This window comes from Scheffersomyces xylosifermentans (assembly GCF_036884685.1).
Source record: "Scheffersomyces xylosifermentans strain CBS 12540 chromosome Unknown RJT20scaffold_5, whole genome shotgun sequence".
NCBI lineage: Eukaryota > Fungi > Ascomycota > Pichiomycetes > Serinales > Debaryomycetaceae > Scheffersomyces > Scheffersomyces xylosifermentans.
Genome location: NW_027042943.1, coordinates 281,264 through 307,431, shown reverse-complemented (window position 1 = coordinate 307,431; position 26,168 = coordinate 281,264). Strand labels below are relative to the sequence as shown.

General features: G+C 40.4%; 10 protein-coding genes across 10 annotated transcripts; 3 read left to right on the top strand and 7 right to left on the bottom strand. All coding sequences in view use genetic code 12, as the record gives it.

Annotated features, from left to right (window-relative positions):
• The first annotated feature begins 1 nt into the window (after window position 1).
• Window positions 2-941, top strand: RJT20DRAFT_47238 (uncharacterized protein). Its single transcript, XM_064920280.1, has one exon. The coding sequence runs from the start codon at window positions 56-58 to the stop codon at window positions 536-538; it is 483 nt and encodes a 160-aa protein (XP_064773533.1). The 5' UTR covers window positions 2-55; the 3' UTR covers window positions 539-941.
• Window positions 941-2,170, bottom strand: RJT20DRAFT_47305 (uncharacterized protein). Its single transcript, XM_064920284.1, has one exon. The coding sequence runs from the start codon at window positions 2,043-2,045 to the stop codon at window positions 1,344-1,346; it is 702 nt and encodes a 233-aa protein (XP_064773532.1). The 5' UTR covers window positions 2,046-2,170; the 3' UTR covers window positions 941-1,343.
• A 1,954-nt stretch (window positions 2,171-4,124) lies between these two features.
• On the top strand, window positions 4,125-5,646 carry FEN1 (fatty acid elongase). The gene has a single exon (XM_064920281.1). The coding sequence runs from the start codon at window positions 4,442-4,444 to the stop codon at window positions 5,456-5,458; it is 1,017 nt and encodes a 338-aa protein (XP_064773531.1). The 5' UTR covers window positions 4,125-4,441; the 3' UTR covers window positions 5,459-5,646.
• Window positions 5,647-6,989, bottom strand: RBK1 (putative ribokinase). Its single transcript, XM_064920282.1, has one exon. It carries the CDS (start codon window positions 6,845-6,847, stop codon window positions 5,834-5,836), a length of 1,014 nt encoding a protein of 337 aa, XP_064773530.1. The 5' UTR covers window positions 6,848-6,989; the 3' UTR covers window positions 5,647-5,833.
• Window positions 6,990-7,866: 877 nt separating this feature from the next.
• RPG1A (translation initiation factor eIF3 subunit a) lies at window positions 7,867-10,654 on the bottom strand. The gene has a single exon (XM_064917325.1). The coding sequence runs from the start codon at window positions 10,576-10,578 to the stop codon at window positions 7,918-7,920; it is 2,661 nt and encodes an 886-aa protein (XP_064773529.1). The 5' UTR covers window positions 10,579-10,654; the 3' UTR covers window positions 7,867-7,917.
• Window positions 10,655-11,560: 906 nt separating this feature from the next.
• RJT20DRAFT_128685 (protein-transporting protein) lies at window positions 11,561-12,894 on the bottom strand. The gene has a single exon (XM_064917324.1). The coding sequence runs from the start codon at window positions 12,751-12,753 to the stop codon at window positions 11,827-11,829; it is 927 nt and encodes a 308-aa protein (XP_064773528.1). The 5' UTR covers window positions 12,754-12,894; the 3' UTR covers window positions 11,561-11,826.
• On the top strand, window positions 12,895-14,808 carry RJT20DRAFT_107938 (uncharacterized protein). The gene has a single exon (XM_064915736.1). The coding sequence runs from the start codon at window positions 13,222-13,224 to the stop codon at window positions 14,767-14,769; it is 1,548 nt and encodes a 515-aa protein (XP_064773527.1). The 5' UTR covers window positions 12,895-13,221; the 3' UTR covers window positions 14,770-14,808.
• Window positions 14,809-14,945: 137 nt separating this feature from the next.
• On the bottom strand, window positions 14,946-17,822 carry RJT20DRAFT_145648 (uncharacterized protein; the record flags this gene model as incomplete). Its single annotated transcript, XM_064918813.1, has 6 exons — window positions 14,946-15,361; window positions 15,395-15,629; window positions 15,654-15,688; window positions 15,710-16,501; window positions 16,544-16,772; window positions 17,001-17,822. The coding sequence occupies 6 exons, from the start codon at window positions 17,820-17,822 to the stop codon at window positions 14,946-14,948; spliced, it is 2,529 nt and encodes an 842-aa protein (XP_064773526.1).
• Window positions 17,823-20,163: 2,341 nt separating this feature from the next.
• Window positions 20,164-21,720, bottom strand: RVS162 (Rvs162p). The gene has a single exon (XM_064917323.1). It carries the CDS (start codon window positions 21,407-21,409, stop codon window positions 20,582-20,584), a length of 828 nt encoding a protein of 275 aa, XP_064773525.1. The 5' UTR covers window positions 21,410-21,720; the 3' UTR covers window positions 20,164-20,581.
• Window positions 21,721-22,317: 597 nt separating this feature from the next.
• Window positions 22,318-25,069, bottom strand: ROB1 (Zn(II)2Cys6 transcription factor ROB1). The gene is made up of 2 exons (XM_064920276.1): window positions 24,915-25,069; window positions 22,318-24,566 (listed from the first exon to the last, which is right to left on the bottom strand). Exons 1-2 carry the CDS (start codon window positions 24,956-24,958, stop codon window positions 22,403-22,405), a joined length of 2,208 nt encoding a protein of 735 aa, XP_064773524.1. The 5' UTR covers window positions 24,959-25,069; the 3' UTR covers window positions 22,318-22,402.
• Window positions 25,070-26,168: the final 1,099 nt, after the last annotated feature.

The following is a 26,168-nucleotide window of genomic DNA, read 5'->3' as shown; positions in this document are numbered from 1 at the left end:
ATATGTAATTATAGATGTTGATATTTATTTGTTGAATTTATATGTTGATGTTAATATGTCAATAATTATAAATATTTGTGTATATCATGTTGTGAAACATATATATATATATATTACTAATTGGCAGCATCATTATCTGATTATCGTTCTATTGATATATCTTCACTTCTATTATATATCTTCATCTATTATTATCATACATCTTCATTCTACTACAGTATCATACATCTTCTTCTGTTATATTATCAACCTTCTATATGTATCCTCATTTCTATTAAATTATTATCTTTGTATTATATCTTCCTTCTATTATGTTATCATACATCCTCCTTCTATATATATCTTCATTCTATCATACTCAATTGCTTCAAGTACATCACCTAAAGATACTGTATCACACTGTATACCACACTGTATACCACAGCGTATATCTATTTCTGGTGCACTCATTTTTGCAGCATTCTACAAAGCGAGAGTCCCGTCTCTTCTCGTTAACTCTTTTTGGACTTTTGTTGTTAACTCGTTTTGGTTGTTTTGAAGATCGTACATATTATTATGTATAATATATTATATTATGCACATAGCTACTGGTTATTATGTAACATGCTTTATTATGTGTATGCATTGATGTAATATGGTATTTTGAATTTTGTATGTTGATAATTGTGCATGATGATAATGCCGAAGGATGAGGAATGGAAATAAAGCATATTAGCAACAGATTCGGTCTCGGTGGAGTCCTGTTGTATCTGGTATTATTGCTGTGAAATGTGATGGAAGATAGGAGAATCCTGTAGTGACGTTGTAACGTTGTTTGAGAAGTAAAAAGTTCATGCTGTAAGAAATTTGCAACTTCTTTCAACAGACTTGGTTGCTCATTCTGTAGTATCCAGGGGTTTGTTTATCTGGCAAATAGTCAAATACCACAAACTTGCTAATGTTCTACTTGAGTTGGTGATCTGGATGAGAAAGAGCTTGTTAAACCAGAAATGAAAGACGTGCTCTGTAAATGTCTTTTCATGCATGTTGTTGGATTTACAAGGTGAATGTCTTTTTTGCCACAAATCTGAATACAATACTTGATCCCAAACCAGTAGTGAGGAAGTTGACTTTCAATTGACCCTTCATTTTATAGTTAAGACTCCTTTCTATGCGATTCGTATACTTTCCGATGAGAAGATCTTGCCGTACTATAAATCCTTATTCTGTAGTAGATCTTCATGGAATTGGAAAAAAGATCAATAAGGGAACGATTCATATGATCCATGCAATTTGTCTGTGCTCCATTTTATAAGCACTTAAGCTATTTGTCATTATAACTTGGTCTATACGGCACCCTTTGGCTACTGAGCCTGCTTCTTAAATTTCAACTTTGTTGGTCTCGAATGGTCCTTCCCAAGGTCTCCGTTTTCATCCACTTCAGTATAATCTCTCTTCAAGAACTTCTCTGAAATCTCTTCATCGTCATGGAAGAATGCACCTTTATGATAATACAGCTTCGATTCTTTGACGTTCTCCTCCTTTTGGGACTTTTCCAGTTGTCTTTTCTTGAAGTCCTCTTCAAGTTGTTCCTCTGTCATGTTCTCTCTTCGTATTCTCTCGTCGACAATAGCCTCTTCTTGTCTCCACAATTCTCTGTCTCTGTAAAAGCGTGCCAATTCTCTACTTTTCCAGTCTTCAAATTCCTTCTCAGGTTCTAGATCGTCTGTGTCATCTATTCCATCGAAATCGTTCTCTTCCGTATCTTGTAGAGACGAATTCTTGGTACTCTGTTCGAGTTTTGATAGTGCAACCTGCTTCTGTCTATCTGAAATTTGCATTGGATCACCCGATTCCACATCTTTTCTTTCATTCTTTCTAGCCCTTTGTGACTTTGACAAAAATACGGGCTTTAGAAGGACCTGTTCTTCCTCACTAGACGATTCTTCTTCAGAGCCGCTTGAGTCACTTCCCAGAGACGACTCATTGCTTGCCGAGCCCGAGTCCGATGACTCTGAAACACCGCCGGAATTGTTGGGACCGTAGTTAGAAGGTACTCGGGACATGAACTGCCATGAATTGAGTCTATACGCTGAGGATTTTTGAGTGCTTACGACAACAATTGTGCAAAGAAAAGATGTAACAATTGAGATATGTCAAAATCTTCAAATGGTAAGAGATGAGAGTGCGATGAGGCGATGAGAGTAAAGCTTGATGAGAGTTCTCAGTGGTGTTAGAAGTCGTGAGGTGGGTTGTCCCAGTTTAATAAATGGGTAGCAGAACCAAAGAAAGTGGACATTTATGGAAACTGAAGATTCAACAGTTGGTTCGTAGAGTATTTGAAATGAAGGCCAATGGACGTCTTTTGCACCCTATAATTATGGTCCCGTCATGTTTAGTGAGTGAGAGAGAGAGACTGAAATATAGTGAGACTGATATACAGAAATACGCGAGACAGGGAGAGAGCGACACACAGAGAGAGCGACACACAGAGAGAGAGTCTCGTAGAGAGAGTCTCGCTAGAGAGAAATTGATTCCAGCGGTAAATTGGCAATTTTTTGCGGCACATGCGCAGTAAATAATAGCGCGAGTCAGACGCATAGACAGAGAGAGAGAGAAAGACTGAGACTGAGGACTAAGACTGAGACTGAGACACAGAAAGGTAGACGACATGACATGACACATGGGAACCGACACCAATGCTATGACCGATATGATATAAGAATGGGTAGGCCAATCCAAAGCAGTCAATTTGCGAAATGAAGTAGAAGTTTCAAAGTCAATGAGATAGGGCTTTGTTGCTCTTTGTTGGATAAGCTAACTTTCATTTGTTACTGAACTCATTCATTACATAACTTCACTGAATTGAAGTTTCTTGGTAATAAACAAAAAAATGAACAGAACAAGAACAAGAACAAGAAAAATACTGAACGGGTTTCGGCCCACACTTTCTACATTACACGGTAATCTCTCTCACTATTTGAGTATTTGCTCTAACAATTTTTAAGCCTCTCATCACGTCTTGACATAAAACAACTCACCGGCGGTTCCCATATCTTTTTTTGACAATCAAAATGGCTCTCAGTACCCAGATTCATATGTACCCAGATTCATACAATCACACACTCACAATTTCAATTCCTGGCTCTCTAACAAGTGATGGCGATACCAATACGACATAAATTTCTTGTAACGTGACTTTTTTTGCCTCTTCCCTCTCGTGTCCAGTGAGTCTTCATTTTCTTCCCCTATTCTGCTTATTTTTTTGAACCTGCTTTAAAAATGGCAAAAAAATTCATATTATACGTTCATATTATACGTTCATATTACACGTCCTGCTCTAACCTCTACTCACCCCTATTCCCTCGTCGCGGTGGCCCGTCCATTCATAACCTCTGTAAATGCAACAAAAACCCAGCCCATGTGACTGTTCAAATTTCTTCCGTGGGGTAATACCACGGCAGAAATACGCGTTTTGCAGCGACTACCGTATTAGTAAACAATGCGATGGGGTAAAGATTCTGTCAAGAGCGATGATCTCGGTGATGAGGGATGGTAAGAGGGTGGTGGGTAGGAGGATGTTTAGCAATCGAAGTATTGAAGTGACTACAATCTTAAAAGGAAAAGTTCAATTGTGGAGAGAAATTACTCTCATGTTCTTATTCAATTCTGACCTTACCGTCATCGTAATCGTCGTCTTCGTCGTAATTTTTCAGTCTCATCGCGGGAGGGCTGTTCCCTTCTCTCTCTCTCTCTTTCCCATCTCATGTTTTATTCACCCCATCACATCAGCATCAGCTTACATTACATTCCTTACATTATTATGAATATCTAGTAGATTATTATCTCTAGTAGTTTATTACACACATCTCCTCCAAGACCGTAGCACATGCTCCATCCCATATCGTTACCCGTCTCGCTGCTTATACCCGTTTCTGGTGCTACACACACAACTATGTTCATTGTGTATACTTCCTCCTCATCCGTGTCTTTTCTGTGTATGAAGTACTTCGTGTTCTGTGTAGTCTGTATTCTGTGTAGTCTGTATTCTGTGTAGTCTGTATTCTGCGTACTCTCGCTGTACTCTCGCTGTACTCTCGCTGTACTCTCGCTGTACTCTGGTTCTGCCTGTGTCTCTCCTCTGGCCGTGTATTATACACGCTTTGTATCTTTATTTACTTTTCGACGTTTGCTGCAAAGGTTTTCAACAAAGCTGTTGACACTCTTTTTCTTGTCTAATAGCTATTGATATTCGAGTCACTGGATAGAGAATTCGCCGTGTAAAGTTGTATCTTCGGTGTAGTAAATCGCTGTATAATTCTATAACTTGTTTTACATTTAGTTAGTAGTTAGTTAGTTAGTTATCAAGTCGGTCAGTCTTCTGGTTTTCTCGTTATATCCCATAATACCATCCTTATTCACTTTCAAATAGCTCTTCGTCGACACCTCCTTTTCATATACAATGTCGTCCTTCCCAGTCCCTACCTTCGATACCCCCTTCGGCATCAAGTTATGGCCTCTCTTCGACGCTGCCGTCACCCGTGCCACTGGTGGAAGCTTCATTCCTTCCCAGTTCGAGTTCATCGTCGGTGAACTCCCGTTGTCCACCTTCCCTCCAGTTGCTGGAGTCATCGCCTTGTACTACACCGTGATCTTCGGCGGAGACTTCATCTTCAAGACGTTCAAGATCAAGCCGTTCGTGTTAAACGGTCTTTTCCAAGTCCACAACCTCTTCTTGACCTCGCTTTCATTGACGTTGTTGGTTTTGATGGCGGAGCAGTTGATTCCTATCATCTACCACCATGGTCTCTTCTACGCTATCTGTAACGAAAACGCTTGGACTCAAGAAATGGTCTGCTTGTACTACTTGAACTACATCACCAAGTTCACCGAGTTCATCGACACTGTCTTCTTGGTCGTCAAACAAAAGAAGTTAACCTTCTTACACACTTACCACCATGGTGCTACTGCCTTGTTATGTTACACCCAGTTGATCGGTTCGACTCCTATTTCTTGGGTTCCTATCACCTTGAACTTGGGTGTCCATGTAGTCATGTACTGGTACTACTTCCTTGCTGCTAGAGGAATCAGAGTGTGGTGGAAGGAATGGGTCACCAGATTCCAAATCATCCAGTTCGTGTTGGACTTGGGTTTCGTCTATTTTGCAACTTACCAGAAGTTGATCTACACTTACTTCCCACTGTTGCTTGATGTTGTACCTGTCTGTGGTGACTGTGCTGGTACCATGCTTGCTGCTTACAGTGGATGTGCTATCTTGTCTTCATACTTGGTGTTGTTCATCGCCTTCTACATCGATGTTTACAAGAGAAAGACTTCCAAGAAGGCCAAGATCGTCAAGTCTGTCCATGGTGGTGTGGCAGCTCAAGTCAATGAGTACGTCTACGTCTCTGGTAGAACCTTGTCCCCAACTCCACAAGCCGAAGGCCTGAACCACCTGGTCCGTTCGAGAAAGGCCTAATTAGGAGAGATAAGCATGCATCGATAAGGTATTTACCTGTTCAAATATTGTTATAATCATATTTGTCGTCGTTACATTCGGATCCTCTGGCCTCTGGTTGACTTTACCATTATTTAAGCATCTGTAAATGGATGCAAAATATAATTATATATTTATAACGTTACGGTATAACGACCCCTCCTACATTTTTGCCAGTGTCATAATGACCAGCCACAATTCTATACATGCTATTGCATGGTTCCTTTTTCATCACTATTTAATATATAATCTTTTCTAGAAAAAGGGCATTTGCAGTATTGCAATGGCATTCTCATTGTAGATGAGCGTTACAGTCGTCTGGAACTGCTTGCTGGAATAGATACGGATTATTAAGAGCTAAAGAGCTTTAAGAACCTCCTCAAATTGTGGGATGCTCTCTGCTGCTCCTTTCTTCTGAATGGCCAAGCTACTTGCTGTAGTAGCAAACTTCACTGCCTCTACAATCGACTTCTCCTGGGCCATGGCCAGCACAACACCACCGAAGAAGGTATCGCCCGCTCCAGTGGTATCAATGACATGGGTAACTTTCTTGGAAGGCTCGTATTCTGGAGTTTCGAGTTCTTTCGAGACATATACGGCTCCTCTGCTTCCCATGGTGATTACAACTGTCTTGATATTGTCCTGGTTGACTAGGGATTGTAATTTCACAGCCAACAGCTTGAAACCCTCTTTAGCATTCTCTGCAATGGTATCTTTGAATTGCTGATACTCTGTATCTTTCAAGATGTGGGAGGCTACATCCAAAGCTTCACCCTCGTTGACAATAAATAAATCAATTTTTGAGAGAACATTGGAAGTTATAAACTCGGGATTGAAGGGTGAGGGATTGTACGCTATATTGATGTGAGGGCGGTTTGATTTGATCCAGTTGATGGTATTAAGTGTGTCTGGATACTCGTTCTGTAAAATCAAGTATTCGTTAATTGCTTCGGTACGCTTTGGAAAGTACTCTTCATAGTCGGAATCGGTTGGTTTGAGTTCACCATTGGCACCAGCTGTAATCAAGATTCTATTTTCTCCGCTTTCCTCTTCAACTAGAATGACAGCTACACCGGAAGACTTATTCTCAAGTGTTTTAACGAAGGAAGTGTCTACTCCAGCGTCCACCAACGATTGCTTCAATTCTTTTCCGAAAGCATCATTGCCAACATTTCCGATCATTCTGATAGAGGCAGTGTTTCCAGAACTCAATCTTGCAGAAGCCAAGGCTTCATTGAGTCCCTTTCCACCGAGATGGTTCTCGAAGGCATCGGCCTGGAAGGTTTCACCGGCTTCAGGCACTCTCTTGGTGAAGGTCACCAAATCGTAGTTCAACGAGCCGATAACAGTGATTATTGTTGCTTTTGTCATATCGATTATAATTCGTTTCGCCAAATTTCCAAATAGTGTTAATGTAAATACGGTACCAACTCTTACCTTTTTGCCTATTAACGAAACATATACTACTATCCACCCATAGAAACAAGAGGAAATACTAAGTCAAACAAACTCGAGGAAAGTGAAAAAAATTGGAAAATCTGAAAAACAATAATTCCTGGGGTTCCAGGGAATTTTTTATGTATGTGCCGCATTGGGAAATTGTGAGCGGCATTTGTATTTTGCAGTCGTTTCGAGTGTTGGAGGAATTTGGTAGATGGACTTGTTGGAAGAAGATCTTGTTGGAGGAAGTAGTTGGAGGAACTTGCTGAAGGAAGGAGTTCTTGGAAGAAGCTGTTGGAAGAACTTGTTGGAAGTACTTGTTGGAAGAACTTGTTGGAAGAACTTGTTGGAAGAACTTGTTGGTAGTAATTTAATTACTTGTTGGAATGATTTTATGATTATATTTTGTTGAAATTTCTTCTTAGTGGAAGTTGTGGTAGTGGTATTATGGGGAGAGGATGATCGAGTGTTTTCTAGAGAAGAATGATATAGAGGGTAATGTTACTTGTTTTTCAAAAGAAGTTGATTTCCTCACAATGCATACATACTTCTGTTCACGAGTAAGACGTTTAGCCAATGGATTTTCTATATAAACGCACTGTGAAGTGGCCTATCTTGATGTCAACATAGACATATACAGAGATACGATGAGTAATGAATTGAAAATTCAATATAGTTGAACAAAAGTAGTAGCGATTGATATGCTGATTTGTGATTAGAACGCAATGGAATGACAATTTAATGAAATTACTCCATAAAATCAAACATCTTTACTACTTGCTAACGAGTTGGACTATGCTTCTCTGAAATTTAGAATTGTTATTCTGAAACTGACAATCATTTATGTGAATCGATCACTGATATTACCAAAGTCTTCATCGAAATAAGGAAGCATGGGGCTATTTGACTTTGAAAAAACATACACGGCTGACCCGTTTCTACACTTGCTGGTTACTAATTTACATGTATTAAACTTCTATAATCCTAGAGATTACTTCAATCTAAGCAAGCTTACCCTCTCTCTTCAACTTCATTCTTTCGGCGAAAGTCAATGGCTTAGCTGGGGCAAGAGAAGCCTTGGCCTTAGCAACAGCTTCCTCCTCAACGGCAGCTCTCTTTCTAGCGAGCTCCTCGTCCTTCTCCTTCTGGAGTCTCAATTCTTCCTTCCACTTGGCAATTTCACGCTCCTTAGCGGCGGCAGCAGCCTCTTCAGCAGCAGCCTTACGTTCTCTCTCTTTTCTGACTCTCAATTCTTCAATACGTTGGTTTTTAACCTTCTCGATACGCTCTTGCTTAGCTCTTTGGAACTTGGCAGCGGCTTCCTTCTTCAATTCAGCAACTCTGGCAGCGTTCTTCTTGTCAATGACAGACTTGAAGCTGGTGTACTCTGGAACAATTCTCTGGAGACGTTCCTTCAAGGCAATAGCCTCTTCGTACTCCTTCTTAGCCTTAGCAATCTTGGTTTGACGAATGAGTTCGTAGTTTTTCTTCTCTTCCTCTTGTTGTTGCTCAGCGTCCTTCTCTAAGTACTTCAACTCGTAACTGCGGAAAGCTCTCTCGAGGTAATCACTCTTCTTAGCAACAGCCTTCAACTTGTCTTCCAACTCCTTCTTGTCCTTGTTCAATTGCTCAATTTGCATGAGTTGTAACTTCTGAGTGTCCAATTCGGCCAAGTTGTCCAAGTCAACCTTGATAATACCCTTGGCATTGATTTCTTCGGCCATCTTTCTCTTTTCACGTTCTCTGATCATCTCCTTCTCCTTCTCTAACTTCTCCAAGTTTCTTCTCTCTTGTTCAGAAGCCAATCTCTCTTGCTCGGCCTTCTGGTCAGCAATCAACTTCTCGGCTCTGGCTCTAGCAGCGGCAGCTTCTTCTTCTCTCTTGATAGCATCGGCAATACGCTTACGTTCTTCGATAACCTTGACACGATCAGCAATTTCTTGTTGCTCCTTGACCATCTCGCTGACAGCTCTAGATAAAGCAATATTACGGGCTTGTTCAGCACGAGCTTCATAGTTAGGGTCAAGGATAATGGCTGCAGAAGATAAGGTCTGGGCCAACTTGGAGATTTGAGTTCTGACAAGCTCGGCTGGGGAGATTTGCAACTTGTCAGCCAAAGTGTCATCAAGAGATTCGTCGAATGGGTCAGACTTGAAGGAGACAACGTCAGCCTCGTGGTCAATGGTCAAAGACAAGTGACCGTCCTTAACAGCGTTGACGATCAAGTCCTCAACCTGTAATTGGTTCAAGGTGTGCTCTGGACCTTCAATAATACCCAAAGAGACCAAGAAGTCCAACTTGACAGTCTCGTAGATTTGAGAGACTTGTTGGTACATTCTGATGAGGATGACCTCGGTCAAAGTTGGAATGTACTGCTTGTAGTCCTTGTCTTCCTCAATGCGCTTGAAAACAGCAGCAATCTTGGCCTTGATAGCCAATGGGTGGAAGGAACCACCTTCTAAGATGTTGAACAACTCCTTGATTGGCTCATCAACGTAAGACAAGATGGACTTAGAAGTGATGGACTTGATTAAAGCTTCCTTAGTTGGGACATGGTTCAAGTTCAAAAGAGAAGACAACTTAGAGTTCTTGGTCTTGTGCTCGTCAACAACAGTTTCGTTGCTGTTCAAAGCCTTCTGTGGAATAGCCAAGGTGGAAAGAACAAGAACAGAAGCATAGTGCGACAACTCAGCGTCGGTAGCGTTTGGAGATTGAGAGTACAAGTTGAAAAACTTGTTCCAAGCAGCAGCATGGAAAAGAGCGTTGTCACTGACAGCAAAGATTCTAGCCAAGTTCTCGTAGTAGTTAGCCATCATGGTAGCTTTTGGGGCTCTCTTTGAAGCAGTCATCAAACTATGAACATCGTCAACAGAACGGAAAGACTCTTGCCATAACTCAAGCTTGACGGAGATGTTCAATTGAGCGAAACGTTGTTCCAAATAACGTTGAACGGTCTCGGTTTCAGAAAGATCAATGGCATGGTTGGTAGAAGTTTTGGTTTGTGTAGTAACAGATTGCATGTGAGCTCTAAGCAACTCACAAAGTCTTCTGAACTCAGCCTTTCTGGAGAAGTTAAGACAGAACTTGAAAGCCTGGTTAACAATAGCAGAGTAGGTCACTTCGAGCTTGGAGTTGTTACGTAAGATATCCAACACGGCTCTGAAAGCTTCCCATAAGAATCTCAACCATGGAGTGACAAGCTCTCTTTCGGTACGGTCAGCAGAATCAGTGTTAGAAACAGCAGATAAAAGAATACTTTCTGGCGTCTGGGCGGCCTCTAAGTCCTCATCTTCTTCTTGGTCGATTCTGATATCAGCCTTTGCTTGGGCTTCGTCGAGTTTCTTTTCGGCCAATTCAATGAATCTACGAACAATGACTTGAACGGATTCCAATCCGTTCTCTGACATCTGGACGTTCTTCTTGTACTGGTGAAGAGCATCCTTGGCAAGCTTACCCTTTCTGAGGTCAACAGCGAGCTCGATGAGGAGAAGAGCGATGGGCTCAAGGTCCTCGACCTGAAGATAACGGGTTCTTTTAGACGTGATCAAATCATAGAGAACATCAAGAGCAGCTTCTGGTTCTCCAACACCAATCAAGTCCTCGGCACGTTTAAGCACGTTTTCCGGACGGAAGTTGTGGTGGTTCTTGTAAGGAGGAGCCATTGTACCTTTCTTGTAATATTATACCTATCAATATATGGCAAAACTACCTATAATATACCAATTCAAACAAAAGATCTCTCTTCATTAACTAAGATCTCCATAGTTAAGAAATTGAAAAAACTGAAAAATTTTCGTTTGGCGGGTAAAGGGGTCGTGTGCCGGTTAATATGGGTTGAGTTTGTGAGTTTTTGTATGTGACGGCGCTACCAATCACCAAGGGGTGGTTTTGAAGGGGGTAGAGATTTGGGGTTAAAGTTGGTTGATGGAGGTGAAAGTAGGTGTAATGGTGTTGTAGGGAGTGTGGGGTGTCGAATGAGATGATTTTAGTGTGAAACAGTGGTATTTATGGTGTATTTGATGGGGGTCTATTTGTGTATACGTTGTTCTCTGTGTGCCGTAGATTTGGTGAGGGTGGTAATGAAGGGAGGAGTCGATATGGAGTTGGTATGGAATTGATATATGGAGTTCAATAGAAGACAAAACTCCGGTAAAAAGGCAGTGGCTGGTATATATACATATATATATATCAATAGTCTCGAATTTGCATCCTCCAAAGAAGTGTAGATTCCACCAAGCATGCTTCGTTGTGATGGCTCACCTCATTTTATTATTAGGGAAGAAAAGGTATGCACGTTAAAATTTTGCAGCCGTTATCGTGCAGCAATAATGGAGGGGAGGGGGGTGGGCGATGAAAATGATGGTGTGTATGGTGAATATGGCTAATATAGTTGAAAAGATGTTGAGTCGGGTAAGTATGGAGGAGGAGTATTGGAAACAGAAAGGAGGCATTCAAGAGCTATTTTATGTGGGGGTAATCACTTGCCCTGGGGGGTTGAGCTTATGGAAAGGAAGTGAAAAAAATTGCTTAAATTCGGTTTCCTTTACATCTTATTTGGAAACCCTGACCATTCCACACGTTCGGCAGCATTTCATTATGAAAAGAACATGAAAATCTACAAAACAATTACTTGTCTAACTTCTACCATTATTCATTCATATCGTACTTTATCTTGTATTGGAGCCACTGTTATAGTTTGGCCATCCTATTGTGAAACAGCAAAAGCCGTATAAATTGTATTTTTATCTATTAATGTACAAATGATGAAAAGAGAAAAGACGGTCACCAATACACCGCCTATTCAAGTACAGTTATCGAAAACCGCAAAGTTGTATACAAGTATCTATGATGATGATGGTTATAGAAATTATGGACATCTTTAGTGATAACATGGCATTACCAAGCAAACTCTAAAATGGCGGGAACTTCTCCTCCATCTCCGGAACACACTCGGCCAACTTGTCCTTCTCAATCAATATTAAACTCAACTTAGGATCGATACCATATTCAGTGAAAACTCTTCTAGAGTCTGTTTCCTGCTTGACTTGTGTATAGTTATAGATTCCCTTGTAAGCTGCTTTCTCTTCCAAGATCATGTCCTCGTAGTGGAAATAGTCCATCTCAACAGCTTTTTTCAGGGCTGGCTTCTTCTTCTTTGACTTCTGCGTGTCGTCATCTTCTTGTACAGCGGCGTCCACAAGTTCATACACCTTGGAAATGACCAAGAAGTAATCAAATTCGTACTTTTCATGAGCATCTTCAGCGTTGGCCATCTCTTCCAAGAGCATTTTGTACATTGGAGGAACAACCTCAACTGGCATGTTGATCATTCTTTCACTGATGATCAAACCGACCTTCAATTGTTTACTGGTGTCCTTGGTGGTTTTTCCGTTGGCCAATAACTTCTTCAAGATCAAATTGAATTCCAAATTCTTGCTGGTTTTCTGGAATACGTATTCAACAACTTTCTTTATACTTGGGTTAGACAAGTTTTCTGTCAAGTTAATCACTGAGAGAAGTGCAAAAGGATCACTCTCCTTACCATCGGTTTTAATTGTTGTTCCAACGGCATTTTTCGTCAAAATCAAGTCTGCCAATCCCGATATGTCAAATGAGCCGGCGTCGTCCCCAAAAAGCTGTCTAAGAAACGTTTTCGTGGCGTGGAAGTCGACTTCTGGGTTAAGGTCGAAAAAGTCAAAGTCTACATTGACTATTTCTTCTTCTTCTGCACCGTTTCCATCCTCATTGCCCTGAGTTTCTTCGATTTCGTTCTCCGAGTCCGTAGAACTGACGTCGATGTCGGAGTCTTCTTCTTCTTCCACTCTTCTTTTGGCCATTGTATTTTTTCTACAGCTATCCACTAACTATTCTACCTGTACAACAGTACCACAGAACAACTTCTCTCTTCTTCCAGATCCGGTCCCAATCTCTCCAAAGTCTATCAAAAACAGTAGTAATAATAATTTTTGAAGCGACTCGGAGCGATGAGGAGTATCTGCAGGAGAATTTTTCAGTCTGTTTACTGTGGAGGACTCTGTGGTTGTAGATGGGATAGAATAGAGTGTTGTTGTAGGGTGTTGTTGTGTGGTTTAGTTGTTGTGTTGTTGTAAGATATTGTTGTTGTAAGAAATTGTTGTTGTATTTGAGAGTTTATTGAAGAAAATTGGTGTTGTATTTTTGACTTTATTAAGTGATCTAGGTTTGGTACATTGTTGTATTTTTGAAGTTAATTTTTAGACCTGTTTTGTATTGGGAGTAGGAAAAATTCTGGGGAAACAGCATCGTATTTCGATATAACTACTGACATGTCTATTGTTCAAGGGTATAGCTCAAGTGAGGACGAAGAGGTACCTCAATTGCCCGTGCTACCAAAGTATGAGATTCAGACATACACAGAAACCCATTCGGTGGAAGCAGAGCCAGAAATATCCTCAAGTTTGGTATCTACATCGGCCAAAAGAAAGAAAAGAAAGAACTTCGCCGGAAATGCAGAGGAAACATACTACGACTCTGCTACCTTTGAACTTCACGCCAAGTTAGAGAAACGAAATAAAGGCCCGTCAAATGATGTCAAATCAAAGGTAAAGAAACTCAAGAGGAAGCGAACCAAGAAGGGTGCTGCGGAAGATGACGATTATTTGGGCCCATGGGCCAAATATAGTAGCGACGAAGAGGCTGCTGATAAACAAGTGAGGGACAATTCAGAATCAGATGTCGATGTAATACCGACGAAGCTTGAAGAAGATCAGGAGGGAGATAAGAATACTTATGACAGCGAAAATGATTCTGGTATTGAAGAGAAGGCTACATCAGGTGCCATAACTACAGAGTTCTTGGGCTCTAATCAATTCGACTACCTTGGACGAACCTATATGCATATACCAAGAGATTTGGATGTTAATCTCACCAAAGAACCTGGTTCACAGGAATGCTTTGTGCCTAAGCGTGTCATTCATACCTTTACAGGACACTCAAAGGGTGTAACGAAACTTGAGCTTTTCCCGAAATCTGGTCATTTGCTTCTATCTGCTGGCAACGATGGAAAGATTAGACTTTGGGATTTGTACCATAAAAGAGAACTACTCAGAATCTTTCACGGTCACTCACAATCAGTTAAGGATGTAACGTTTAACAGCTCAGGTAGCGAGTTCCTAAGCTGTGGATTCGACAAGAAAATAGTGTTGTGGAATACAGAAACAGGAGAAATCAAAAGAACAATGAAGATTAATGCCATCCCCAACGTTATTAAATTCAACCCTAATAATGAAAAAGAATTCATCGTTGGTCTTAGCAATAACAAAATACAGCATTATGATTTAGGCGGCTTGAACTCAGAGGAGCCAGTTCAAACATATGATCATCATTTGGGTGCAATCAACTCGTTGACAATAATTGACGATAATAACAGATTTATGTCCACCTCTGATGATAAGACCGTACGATTTTGGGATTGGAGAATTAATATCCCCATCAAGTTCATTTCAGATCCTTCTCAGCACTCTATGCCAACAGCTGCAGTTTACCCTGGTGGTAACTTTATTGCTTTACAGAGCATGGATAACTCGATACAAGTGATTCAAGGGCATGGCAAGTTTAAGTTTAATAGAAAGAAAACATTCAAAGGGCATAATGTCGCTGGATACGGAATTGGAATCGATATTTCTCCAGACGGTAAAATCATAATGAGTGGAGATTCCAGTGGTTATGGTTACTTCTGGGATTGGAAGACATGTCGACTCATTAATAAGTTCAAAGTAAGCGATAAACCAATCAGTTGCATTCACTTCCATCCTCAGGAAACCAGCAAAGTCCTAATGGCTGGTACCACTGGGGAAATCTTTTACTGTGATTAGAAAGTAGTATAGAGAAGTACTGATACACCTAGGGTTATATTCTTGTTTGTTATATTAAGGACATGCTATATATGCTTGTAAAATCATATGGTGTATATAAATGCAAGGCTTGTGGTTAACACTTCTATGATGATGCTATAGAACTGAATTCCTGTAGGAATTGTATATTAAGTTCTTCACATAATACTGCACTTCTCTTTCTTGTAATTATCTCTTGCTGATTTGCGCTTTCTGTGAAAACCTGTTTTACTCTTGTGCTCGTGATGGTGGTTATGGTGGTCATGATGATCTTCTTTATGACTGTCTAACTTGATGTCTTCTTTCTCAGTATCTATAGGATAGCTTTCGTTGTGGTTGTCTTCTTTATCTGCTCCTAGTACCAGAACTTCGCTATCGAGATTGACTGGAGAAATCGTACTATTCAAAGCGAGAACACTGTCCACTTTAGGAGTACCCAGAAGGGGAGATGAAATCTTCTGAGCAGTACGCTTAAACAATGAGGGACTAGAACCACTATTTATAGTATTCAAATCACTGAATTTGCTTTCCAAATCAATCATATCAGACGAAAGATCATTCGTAGGAATCTCACCTTGTAAATTGTATTGCAAAGGCGAATTTATACTGCTTACAGCAGACTTATCGCTCCATTGACTATTGCGACGGAATTGAGGACTCAAGCAAATACTTGGTTCTCTCGTTCCATGCTTTGAAATACTAGAGACTTCCTTGTAGTAATTCTTATTCTTATCCAAAACGTACCAAAAGTACTTATTCTTGATGTCTATAAAACGGGGATCGGTCGGAAGAATATCTGCTATAGGAACACTTGAAGTGCTACTGACTGCACTTTCAAGTCTCTGGAGCGTATTGGAATCCTCAACCAAACTTGGAGGTGAGTTTGGAGGTGAGTTGTTACCTGACATAATGGGAGATAAACCCCCGTCGTCCGTCCAGTATTTGTTTTTGGATCCTTGTGGCGGAATGAAAGGGTTGGTCGTACTGTGAGGTACTGTATTGAGATTCAACTTGCTAGAGTTGGAACTGCCATGTCCAGACTCGACTTCATCTGTTGTCACAAGTCTATAAAACAACAAGTATGGCCACTCTGTATTAAAAATTTCATTGAACGTTTTCTCAACAATCCTGGATTTCTTCTTCATATCGTCGTACAAGTACCAAGTTGAATTAGCTGCTTCCTCGTCTGATGCGGAGATATTATTCGTGTCTTTGCGCACCACTGATATGAAATGACCCAGAGTTATCGAATGCCCTCTATGGCAGATAGCACTTTCTAAAATTAATCTGTAGTTTCCTGGAGTTTCCTCGTCAACATCGTCTGCTACAAACTGTGGCAAGTCGATGATAGGTGGAATGATAATTCTCTTTTGCGACCTTTTAGCCAGAGCATTCGTCATATCAAAAGAGTAGCGTTTAAGGCAGATCGGTAAAATCGGTCTTCTGTTGACAAATTCCTTTGAGTTACGTGCTATGCTCTGATTTGCGGCGGTAGTCTGATTATTATCATCAGTATAGAATGGTAGAAGACGCAAAAACATCCAGGCCGGAAGATTGACTTCCTTTGATTTAACTGTACCTCCTGTGGATTCTCCATCATTGAGGGACCATATTGAAAGTGTCGATGATCTCGTTCTCGAAGAGTATCTAAAAGGATTAGATTTGTGAGGAGCAGGTCTGGTCGACAGAGTGACGCTCTTCAAACTGATGGCTTCTTCCATATTCTCCACGAGATCATGGCTTGGCTGGTACTTACCTGAATGTGTTCTCTCTGCAAGTGCAGGATTTACGGAGGAAATTGTAGACATTGCTACTTCGTTCTCTGGAATCACATCTGTATCATGGTACAGAACTTCTCCTGGATTAATCCTTTCAAGAGTAGCCCTACGTTCGAGTTCTCTTTTCACTGAAATGGAGTTGTTGAAGTAGTGTTCTAAACATTCCTCCAATAATATCCCTTCCTCATCTGGGTTGGCCGCTGGAGCCTCTGTTACTGAAGTTTCAGTATCAATCTCTTGTTGCTTTGGATCGATACTGCTCTCTACGTGATCCTTTGGAGGCTTCAAATGATTACTTTCTATTTTAGGAAAAGCTTCCTTATTCTCAGTCGAAGATGGTAAATCCTCCGGTTTTCTGAAGGGATTACTGTTGACTCTTTTGATAGGGTTTTCTTCTGCGGTGGAGGGAAGCTTTTCAGGGGAGAGAAGTTCGACTTTCTCGTTCTTCGATGGAGGTTTCGGAGGCGGTGGATCATCTTCATCTGGGAGAGAGACGAAGAGAATTCTTTCTTTCAGAATTTTTTCGTCATCTTCCTTGCTATATTTTCCTCCATGCTTAATATCTATTTTGAACGTCAACAATGGCATGGACAAAGTCTCTGTTAAGAATTCAAATAATGCAGCAGAATCTTGCTGTTTATGCGATAATGCCTCTTTAAAGCCTAATTTATGCAATACCTCACAAATTCTTATTGTAATATCTGTAGTGACTAAGTTTCCTGAACGGATCATTGAAATATATACTCTGAGTAGTGCTGCTAGTTGGTTAACTGTGTGATTCAGGCTCTTGTTAGATATGAAAAGAATGGGATCGAAACTCTCTAAGTTGGCAAACATTGAGAAAAGCAATGCATCGAGATAACACATTACATTTTCCCAGTTTTCTGCACCGACGTAGCTGATTCGTCCTCCAAGTTTGTCTATATTGGAGTTGGTTAAAAAGAGGCCCTCGGCACTTAATTGGAAGTATCTTGCTAAATGAAAGGCTTTAATGAGATCTCCTTGGGTGAAGGGCGAGGTCAAGAGAGCAGCAGCATTCTTGAATGACGGTATGGGCAACTTCAATGCCTCGAAGTATTTCTGGAGCGTATGTACCGAGTGTGAAGAAGAGCTGTATTTCTTTGGATTCGGAGGAATAGGATGTCCTACGACATCCCGAGGAATCGAGGTGAAGCTTTCAAGGTACCAGCCCCAGAATTGGTCGTCGAATATCTGAGTCGACTGTGTTGCAGCATGTCTTCGGAATAGCGAAGACATTGGCTTTCAAGTGTGGGGTTTTGTCTTTGTGGTTATTCGAGCAGGTTTTTTTGTATGAGCGATGACAATGGCTAACAAACGATATAGAGACGATAACTACCCGAAGCAAATCACGGATTTGGTAGGTAAAATGCTGTTTAAAGCGGATCCGTCGATAGCTGGAACACGCTAGGTTGTTTTGGTCGAGTCTAAACACTATTCTATAACTTTCGGGTGGACTTTCTTCGAATCCAATCTCTATTGTGATCTGGTGCAAGCGCTAGCTATAAACGAAACCGTCACTAAGATAGTACGAGCAGTAACAATATAACGAGAGAGTATCTGATTCTTCCAGGTGTACAATCGCAGTAATGGAACAAAAGTGCTTGCAATGCAATGTAGGCGCTATGTATATGCCACGCCGATGTGTTTCGCTGTGGAATAAACACTGCTAGTATCCAATGAAGTGTGTTGTAATCAAAGTTTAGCCTTCTTTTGATAGTAACTGTGATACACAACGTTAAATCTTTGTTGGGAGGAGGACCGGGAGTGGGAGGGTCACGTGGGGAGGGGAGTGGCTGAGTTCCGGTGGTGGTGGTGGTGATGGTGTTGGTGGTGGTGTACAGTGAGAGGTGGTAGTAAGGGAGAGGATCGCAGTGAGTGATCGCAGTGAGTGATCGCAGTGAATGTGACTGTGAGAGCTGGAAGTGAAATGTGATATGTGATTTGTGATGAACTGATATGTGAATTGGAGTTGATATGTCAAGAGAAAATGAAATGTTATGAAATTGATATGTGAAGAGAAACTGATATGTTAAAAGAAATTGATATGTGAATTGGAGTAGATATGTCAAGAGAAACTGATGTGAAGCGAGATGAACAACAGACAGTTAAGCAGATTAAGTATAGATTTAATACAGTGTAGTGCTCAGTAGTTACAACAGGTAGACTGTGAAATTGATATGACATATGATTCAGAGTACATAAGATTGCGAAAATACACTAAACGAAATACTAAGAACATGACACTGCGAAGAGGAACAGTGGAGTGGTAGTTGAGAAGGCTATATCTACATGTGAGAATAGAAGTACAAGTAAGAAACACTGTGTATGAGTCTTTACCATCTCTTCCGTACTGTGTCGTCATTACTGTGTCATCACTAAAGCTGTGGTGTTACAGTTCTACGGTGCTACGGTGCCACGGTGCAACGGTGCTAAGGTATTAGAGTTCTACAGTGCTACGGTACCACTATAATTGTGCTAAGTCCATAACTATGCAATGACTCTCCAATAACTATGCAATAACTTAGTAATAACTCTCCAATAACAATCCAATAACTCTCCAGTAACACCCCAGTAACTCTTAAATAACACTCTATCACTCCATTATCACTACAATAACTGTGGGTAGGTGGTGGAGAGTGGACTGTAACTGCCTCCGGAAGTGTGACCGTAGTGAGGCATCTACCCAGAGATAGGAGAGAGACTAACGAATGAGAGACAAATTCGAGACAAGGGCTTATGAGTGAGGCGGTGTCGTAGCGAGAGCGTCGATGATGAAGATGATGTTGTTGACAGCAACGATGGTCATCAATGGTAATTACTAGGGAGAGATCTGCGATTTGGGGACCGGGACGAAAGTGTTGTATCATCTAGCATACATATTATCCATTATACTTGTTATACATATTAGCCATTATACATATTACACGACAAATGGTTACAGTGGCAAAAAATGTAATTGCAATTGCCATAGAATTGTGACGAAAGCCACTCGCATAAACTATTTTTCGGCCTTGTAATAGTTCAGCTACTGAAAGCCAAACTCCTACAAATATCATCCACTGTATACTTTCCATAAGAAACCGCTATTTGCGTTCATACGCTGCAAAATGCCCAAGACGGATATATGATGTATGTGCTCGTAAATGCTTCCGAATTCGTAATGAATCGTGCGATAAGCCGATAAATAGTTATACGGCGCTACCATGATTATGTGATAGGAAGACTGATGGAAGGTGTCTTTTGGGTGGGGATGGTGGAGTTGTATTGAGTATTTGGCCATAAATATGGTATGAATACTCTTCCGAGTTGTATGAGAGAGATATAACTGAATTGAAAGTTCAAAAACAACTTGGGTGAAAAAAAAGCATTACAAGACGGGGAAGAGAAGTTCTCTAAGATGCCTTGTGTTTTAGTTTAAGCATTGAGGATTCAAAACAGTCCTCTTCCTAACGAGTTGGTAGTTAGTAGTCGCCCAATTGCCTCCTTATTATGTAAAATGTCCTTTAAATTAAGGTTAAGTAGCAAATATGCTTGTTGGTGCTATGCTTGAAGTTGGTGCCCAATTGCCTTTGACTATGGTTTTGTATCACCAGGATTTTTTTTTATAGTTGGTGGTATATTATGTGATAGATATCATAATTTTTCTAGTACATTATTTTCAAGGATTAATAACATCTGATTCATAGAGTTGTCATTGTTGTAATTACGGGTATTATCATTAAATGAGTTAAATAGACGGATCTTGAAATCCAATAAGCCTCAAGTAGAGACAGGTTAATTTTATATTCCATATATTGCCGATTAGCATGTACTATTGCTGATTAGCAATTAGCACCCATGAAAAATGCTGCTTAAATAGTAATTGAACTGATGATTTGTGAGGTTCTCCCTTTCTTTACGGATCATGCGTCGTCTATGGGAAGTCATTGCTCCTACGTTTGAAGTATACGTGCACGTTCAGCTATAACCATCCTCTATTCTTCTTATCCTCGCTTTTAGGCACCAGTTATATTAAGTTCTCGCATCCTTACAAGAACATCATCAATCTTCTTATCCAAGTTTCCATTGATGTAATCCTCCCTCGTTTTGGCGTCCAACTTCACCTGAAGCTGGTTTAATTGGTTGTAGTTCTCATTGAAGAAACGCAATTGAATCTTGACAAAAGACTCAAACAGAGGGTCCAAAAATGGTATTCTTAAGTTAATCAACTTGGGTAATTCTTCCTTCAATTTGGAATTTATTTTACTGTAGGCTTCTTCCGCCTCTACCAATTGTTCTTGTGCTGTGGTCAATTTTATCTCATACGTGGGATCTTCACTGTTGGGTTTCTCTATAAGTTTCTTCACCTTGCTCTTCATGGCGTCGTAGTCAATTTGCTTGTGTGCCCTTTTTTTAATAGCTTCGTTTACTTCCACGTAGTATGAGTTGAAACGTGATACTGGGTTCAACACCGTTTGATTATAAGGAGTTTCCAATTCAGCAACACATTTGTCATTCAATTGCTTCATTACATGGTAGTACTCTTGTGATAATGAGCTGAATTTGATCTCTTCCGACTCCGAACCTGCTGGTTTAGATGGAGCAGCTCCATAAAATGAGCTGAGCGCTTCGCCAACATTAATCTGTGAGTTTGTAAGCAAACGAAGTGATTCCAAGTAGTGGCGAAGCTCTCTTTGGAGCTTTACTGAGTTCTGTTCCATATTCTTAAACCTTTTCTCTTCAAATTCGTACTCTTTATCGGAACTCTGTTCGATCTGGCCGGTCTTCACCATTACCTGGGCGCCGGCTCTATTTATGGCCTTTTTGAGTCCATTCCAAGACATTTGGTTTAGATGTGTTTGGATATTTCTTTGGTATAGTTACTTTATTGAAATCGTAGTGAAAAAGGTATATATCTTGCGCCGTGCCGGTAATCTATAGGATTTTTCTAATTCAGTTCCAATCACAATATTATGGTTGTAAGCTCTATGCTGTAAACTACTATTAGTTATTACTTAGTTGTCTTTATAAGGTGTCAAGAAGAATGTAAATCTTTCTAATATTCCGTAGTAAATTTCTAATCTCTATGATTCTTATCCGTTTCCTTTTGCTTCTAATCACACCCAAAACAGATCTGGCGGCTGTTTTAATGACGTTTTATCATTGTATCATACTAACATAAATTATGTTTCCGAATTAACCGCTATCATCTCTTAAGGCCGGGATAAGTCACGTGACTTGACGGGCGTGAGATCTTGACAGGTTTCCGTTGGTAGGCCTAGAGGTTGGGAATAGATGGTGGGAGTATAGAGGAGATGGAAAAATGGAAGAAGTGTGGTGGTTGTGATTAAGGCTCTGGGGTAGGGAAGGGTTATAGATAGAATTTTATTAACTTTTGCTAATTTTACTGGTGTTTTGGTGTGTATTAATTGTGGTGTTTATTATGGGATTGTGCCGGTAAGAAATATGAGCCGATCTTCAGAACTCTTAACTATGGAAGTGCGCTTGCGTGTGCGCTTGCGTCGTTAGTATAGTGACAAGTGGTACAGAAATGGGGAAACAGTAGGGTTTTATTATGTATGATGTATGATGTATGATGTCTGATGTATGATGTATGATGAATGATGAATAGAGAGAAAGATGGGTATATAGTGTTGTGAATAACATTAAGTTTCTATAAAAAAACTCATAAATTGAGACAAGGCAAATTCATGGTTATGTGTGTTAGAGTTCCTTTTTTTTGCAATTATTGGAAATGGTTGCGAAAAATGAAAGAAACTACCATGCATTGTAATAACTACAGTAATTATACATATATGCTTTTCTATAATAGCAGTCTAATTGCTCCGAGTGTCTTGGGTAAAAAAATTGTCCCAGTCGATATCAAGATACTCAAAACTCAACACATTATTGAATGTTTCAACGTCATACGGGTAGAAGAAACTCGATCCCTTCTCTTCCTCTGTAATGCTTGCTCCTTCAGCTACCGAATGCTGGTTGAATACGGAATCAAGCATTTTAATAAACGGATCATACGAAGATTCTGAGTTATTGGTCGTATCAGGTGTCTGGTTCATAAACTGTTGCTGCGTAGTTGTGCTCTGATTCACGATATTATTAGAGTTCCCATTAATGCTATTGATATTACTTCCCAACTCCCGTTTGATTGCTGCAGCTGATGTTGTACCTACAATGGTACGTGGCTTCGTGAATAGCTTGCTATTTTGTTCCAATATTTCAAGTCTCTTGTTAAGAATTAAGATTGGGTTCTTCACCACTAACCACAAATTGGGGTCAAAATGATCAGTTAAAAATTCGATGAAGTACTTGATTTGGAGAATGATTTTCTTGTACAGTGATTTTGAGCGGATGTGGTTCAAGTAAAGGAATAGGACATTGGTCATCAAAATTAACAAGTAGATTGTCACAATGTTCTGAAAATAACGAGGGTCTTCAACCAGCTTTAGGATTATCTCAAACTCATCAACCATGTCAATGATAAAAGACATGTCCGATTTCTTCGCAATTTGCAAGAAAGGTTTATTCAAAATGATCAATACCAAGAAATAAGTGAATTCGACAGTATAATCCAGGCGATTTTTTCTGCTCAACAACGTCTGCTTGTCCCAATAGAATTCAGGTGGTACTTTACGCTTCCATGCTATTAACTGTAAATTGAACTCTTTAAGTTGGTTGTAACGCAATATAAAATTCTTCTTGGAATCATCAATGGTTGTGAAGGGCATTGAGTGATATATGACACCAAACATAGGTTCAGAAAGTGCAACCAACAGGATAATAGTTGAAAGGTTAGTGCTATTACAGTCATTGTCAAAAATGGGATAGTCAAACTGGTACAGTATCATTTTGTTCCGCCCATAGATCAAACCCAAAAAGTTATCGACAATAATGCAACCCCAATAGAGCTTATTTTTGAGCTTCTCCAAGTCTTGGTTGAAGCATTTTTTGTGGCTGTTGTCAAATCCTAACTCTATTCCCATACGGAATGCCATTCCAGTAAATTGCCATGAGCTGGTGAGTTCTCCTCTACTTAACTCACACAATGCAAGGAACAAGAGTGCTTGCAAACGGGGAAAGGAGCTTGACTTCAATGATATTTTAAGATTGGACACGTCAGGCTCCTCATACCGTCCACCCAAAGGAGAAGGAACTGGGTAATTCTCATAAAATACAATATTCTTCAGTAGATCATAGAAATACCTAGCGTCGTCGGATTGACTCAACATCGTAGCACCAAGAGCGCAAAATGAGTAGATGAGTTCTGGTGATATAAACTGGTTATTAGGAAATCCGTATAGCACTTCGTTATACTTTTCGGTGTCATTAGGGTCAATTGCACAAAGTTCATCGTAAAGACGCAAGGTGATATCTCTATAGACTAGAAATGACATGAAGGTCGCATCTAAGTACTTGAACATAACTTCAAGTAACGGCCTGACGTGGGGAGATGTGATGGGAATGGGAGGATGCCCTGAGGCCCCTGGAGAGCTATTGAGGTTTTGTTTAATGCTCTCCGTATTCAGCAGGCAAGTACCATTCATAGGGGATTCTCTAGACGTTGGGCTGTTATACCCAGTGGTAGATGTTCTATGATAGGGAGACACGATCATGGATTCATCATAAATACTGGTGGGACCATATACGCTCACAGAAGATTGATCGTATACTCTTGGACCCAGATCCAAAACCGCAGCCGTTTTTTTCTCTTCTTCTTTGGCTTCTGTTATAGAGCCCATTACCTTTGGCAATTCGTTAAGCTTCTTGATCACCGAGGCTGGATCGGCTTTCAAATACACGAGAGTTTGAAGCGCATCTTTGCACTTCTGGTACTCCAGTTCGAGATTCTTGATGTAATCGGTGGTATAACGATTTTTCCTCTTGTCTACGTTTGGATACGTGCAAGTTTGAGACCGTTTAATACAGTTAGCGCATGGCGATTTACCATCACACCTTCTCTTAATGGTTCTACAGAGGTTGCAACTAGAATTATCAGTTAGTATTAATTTGGCCGTATAATTCAGTAGAAAAGGCACGTCGTTTCGAATTTCGATTTGATCTCAAAGAAGTATTCTTTCCATTATGTTTGTTTCCTCGTATTTCCATATGTTTGCTGCCACCTTAGACCATAAAATTCGGGCGAAGTATCACATCATCGTTATATGATGCGCTTGATATGCTTTCGGTAATACATATCCACCAAGCTTAAGGCTACCAAAAGAGGCTGAAGGCTTCATTATCTGAATAATCTTTGAGAGGACTCTCCGTGCCTGGATCGCTCCTGACTACTTCTTCTCATATTACATGTTCAAACTCGATTTTTATACGTACGAAGTGGACTGTCGTTTCTTCAGACCGGTTCCAGTGTCCGTCATAGTGAAGCGGAATTTTCAATATTTCACTGACTACTGGTAGAGCGAACTAACTACAGCACAAGCAGGGAATTTCTTGACGGGACTCGCTGCACAATAAGGTTTGAGATATTGGCTACCGTTCCCAAGCACACGTCCACTAGTCTACAGTGATCTAAACTATCTAACTAAAATGGATGCATCAACGCCAGCCGTTGAAATTCAAGTTGTCGTGGAACTGTCACTATTAGCATCTAAATATGTCGCATTTGTGGGTGACAGAAAATGCGACACCAAATCGTAATTGTACATGCCGCAGAGGAGTATTTTCTTTGGGTTGCACCGTGGGGTACACAGAAACTAAACGAGGGGCGTGGGGTATAGACAAGCGAGGTAGAGAAGGTTCGTACCGGTTAGGGTAGTAGAAGCAGAGAGAGTCGAGTTGTGACAGAATAAAAAGATATGCCATGGAAATTATGGAGGACCAGAAAAAAAAGTCAGATAAAACCCCACTATTTATAGAGCGTAAATCAGCTGATGATACGGAGATGTTCTCGTGTATGTTTATGGCGTAATAGTGCCGGAATCGCAATGTGGAGGAATCCGCATGTGGCAGCTCTTATAGCGAGGATTGTTTCCAGTAGTAATTGCCATGGGCCCTGCTCACGAAGGAAAAATCTTAGGACGCAAGCAGGGTAAAATCAAGGCTTGGATTACGCCATGTTGGTGGCGAGCCATGGCTGCTACCCTCCTCCTTGAAATGCCAGCTTCTGGAAAAGGGGGGGGGGGGGGGGGGGACATTGTGGAAAAGAAGAAGACAAGAAATTGGAAAACTAAGATAGCAAGAGAATAGCAATTTTCACGAGAGTGAATTTAATCAATTATTAAAATAAGATAATTTATTAAAATTATAATAGTTTCGCAGGAATTTAATAACAAAGCACTTATTTTATACAATACATACAATACATACAATACATACATATATATACAAAGTGGAATACACTCATACAAATCCATGGGACTACGATATAAATGGCATTATAATGGGGAGATAGTGTGCAGGAGAATCTCGATGACGATAAATCCGACTGCTGCTTCTGCTTCTGGTGGTGGTGCTGATCCTGATGCTTCTGCTTATGTTTATGTATATGCTGATTTCTAATACTAGATTTGTTTGCATTTCGATGGGTAATTAATTTTAAAACTTACCAAGGGGAAACCTCACTTAAAG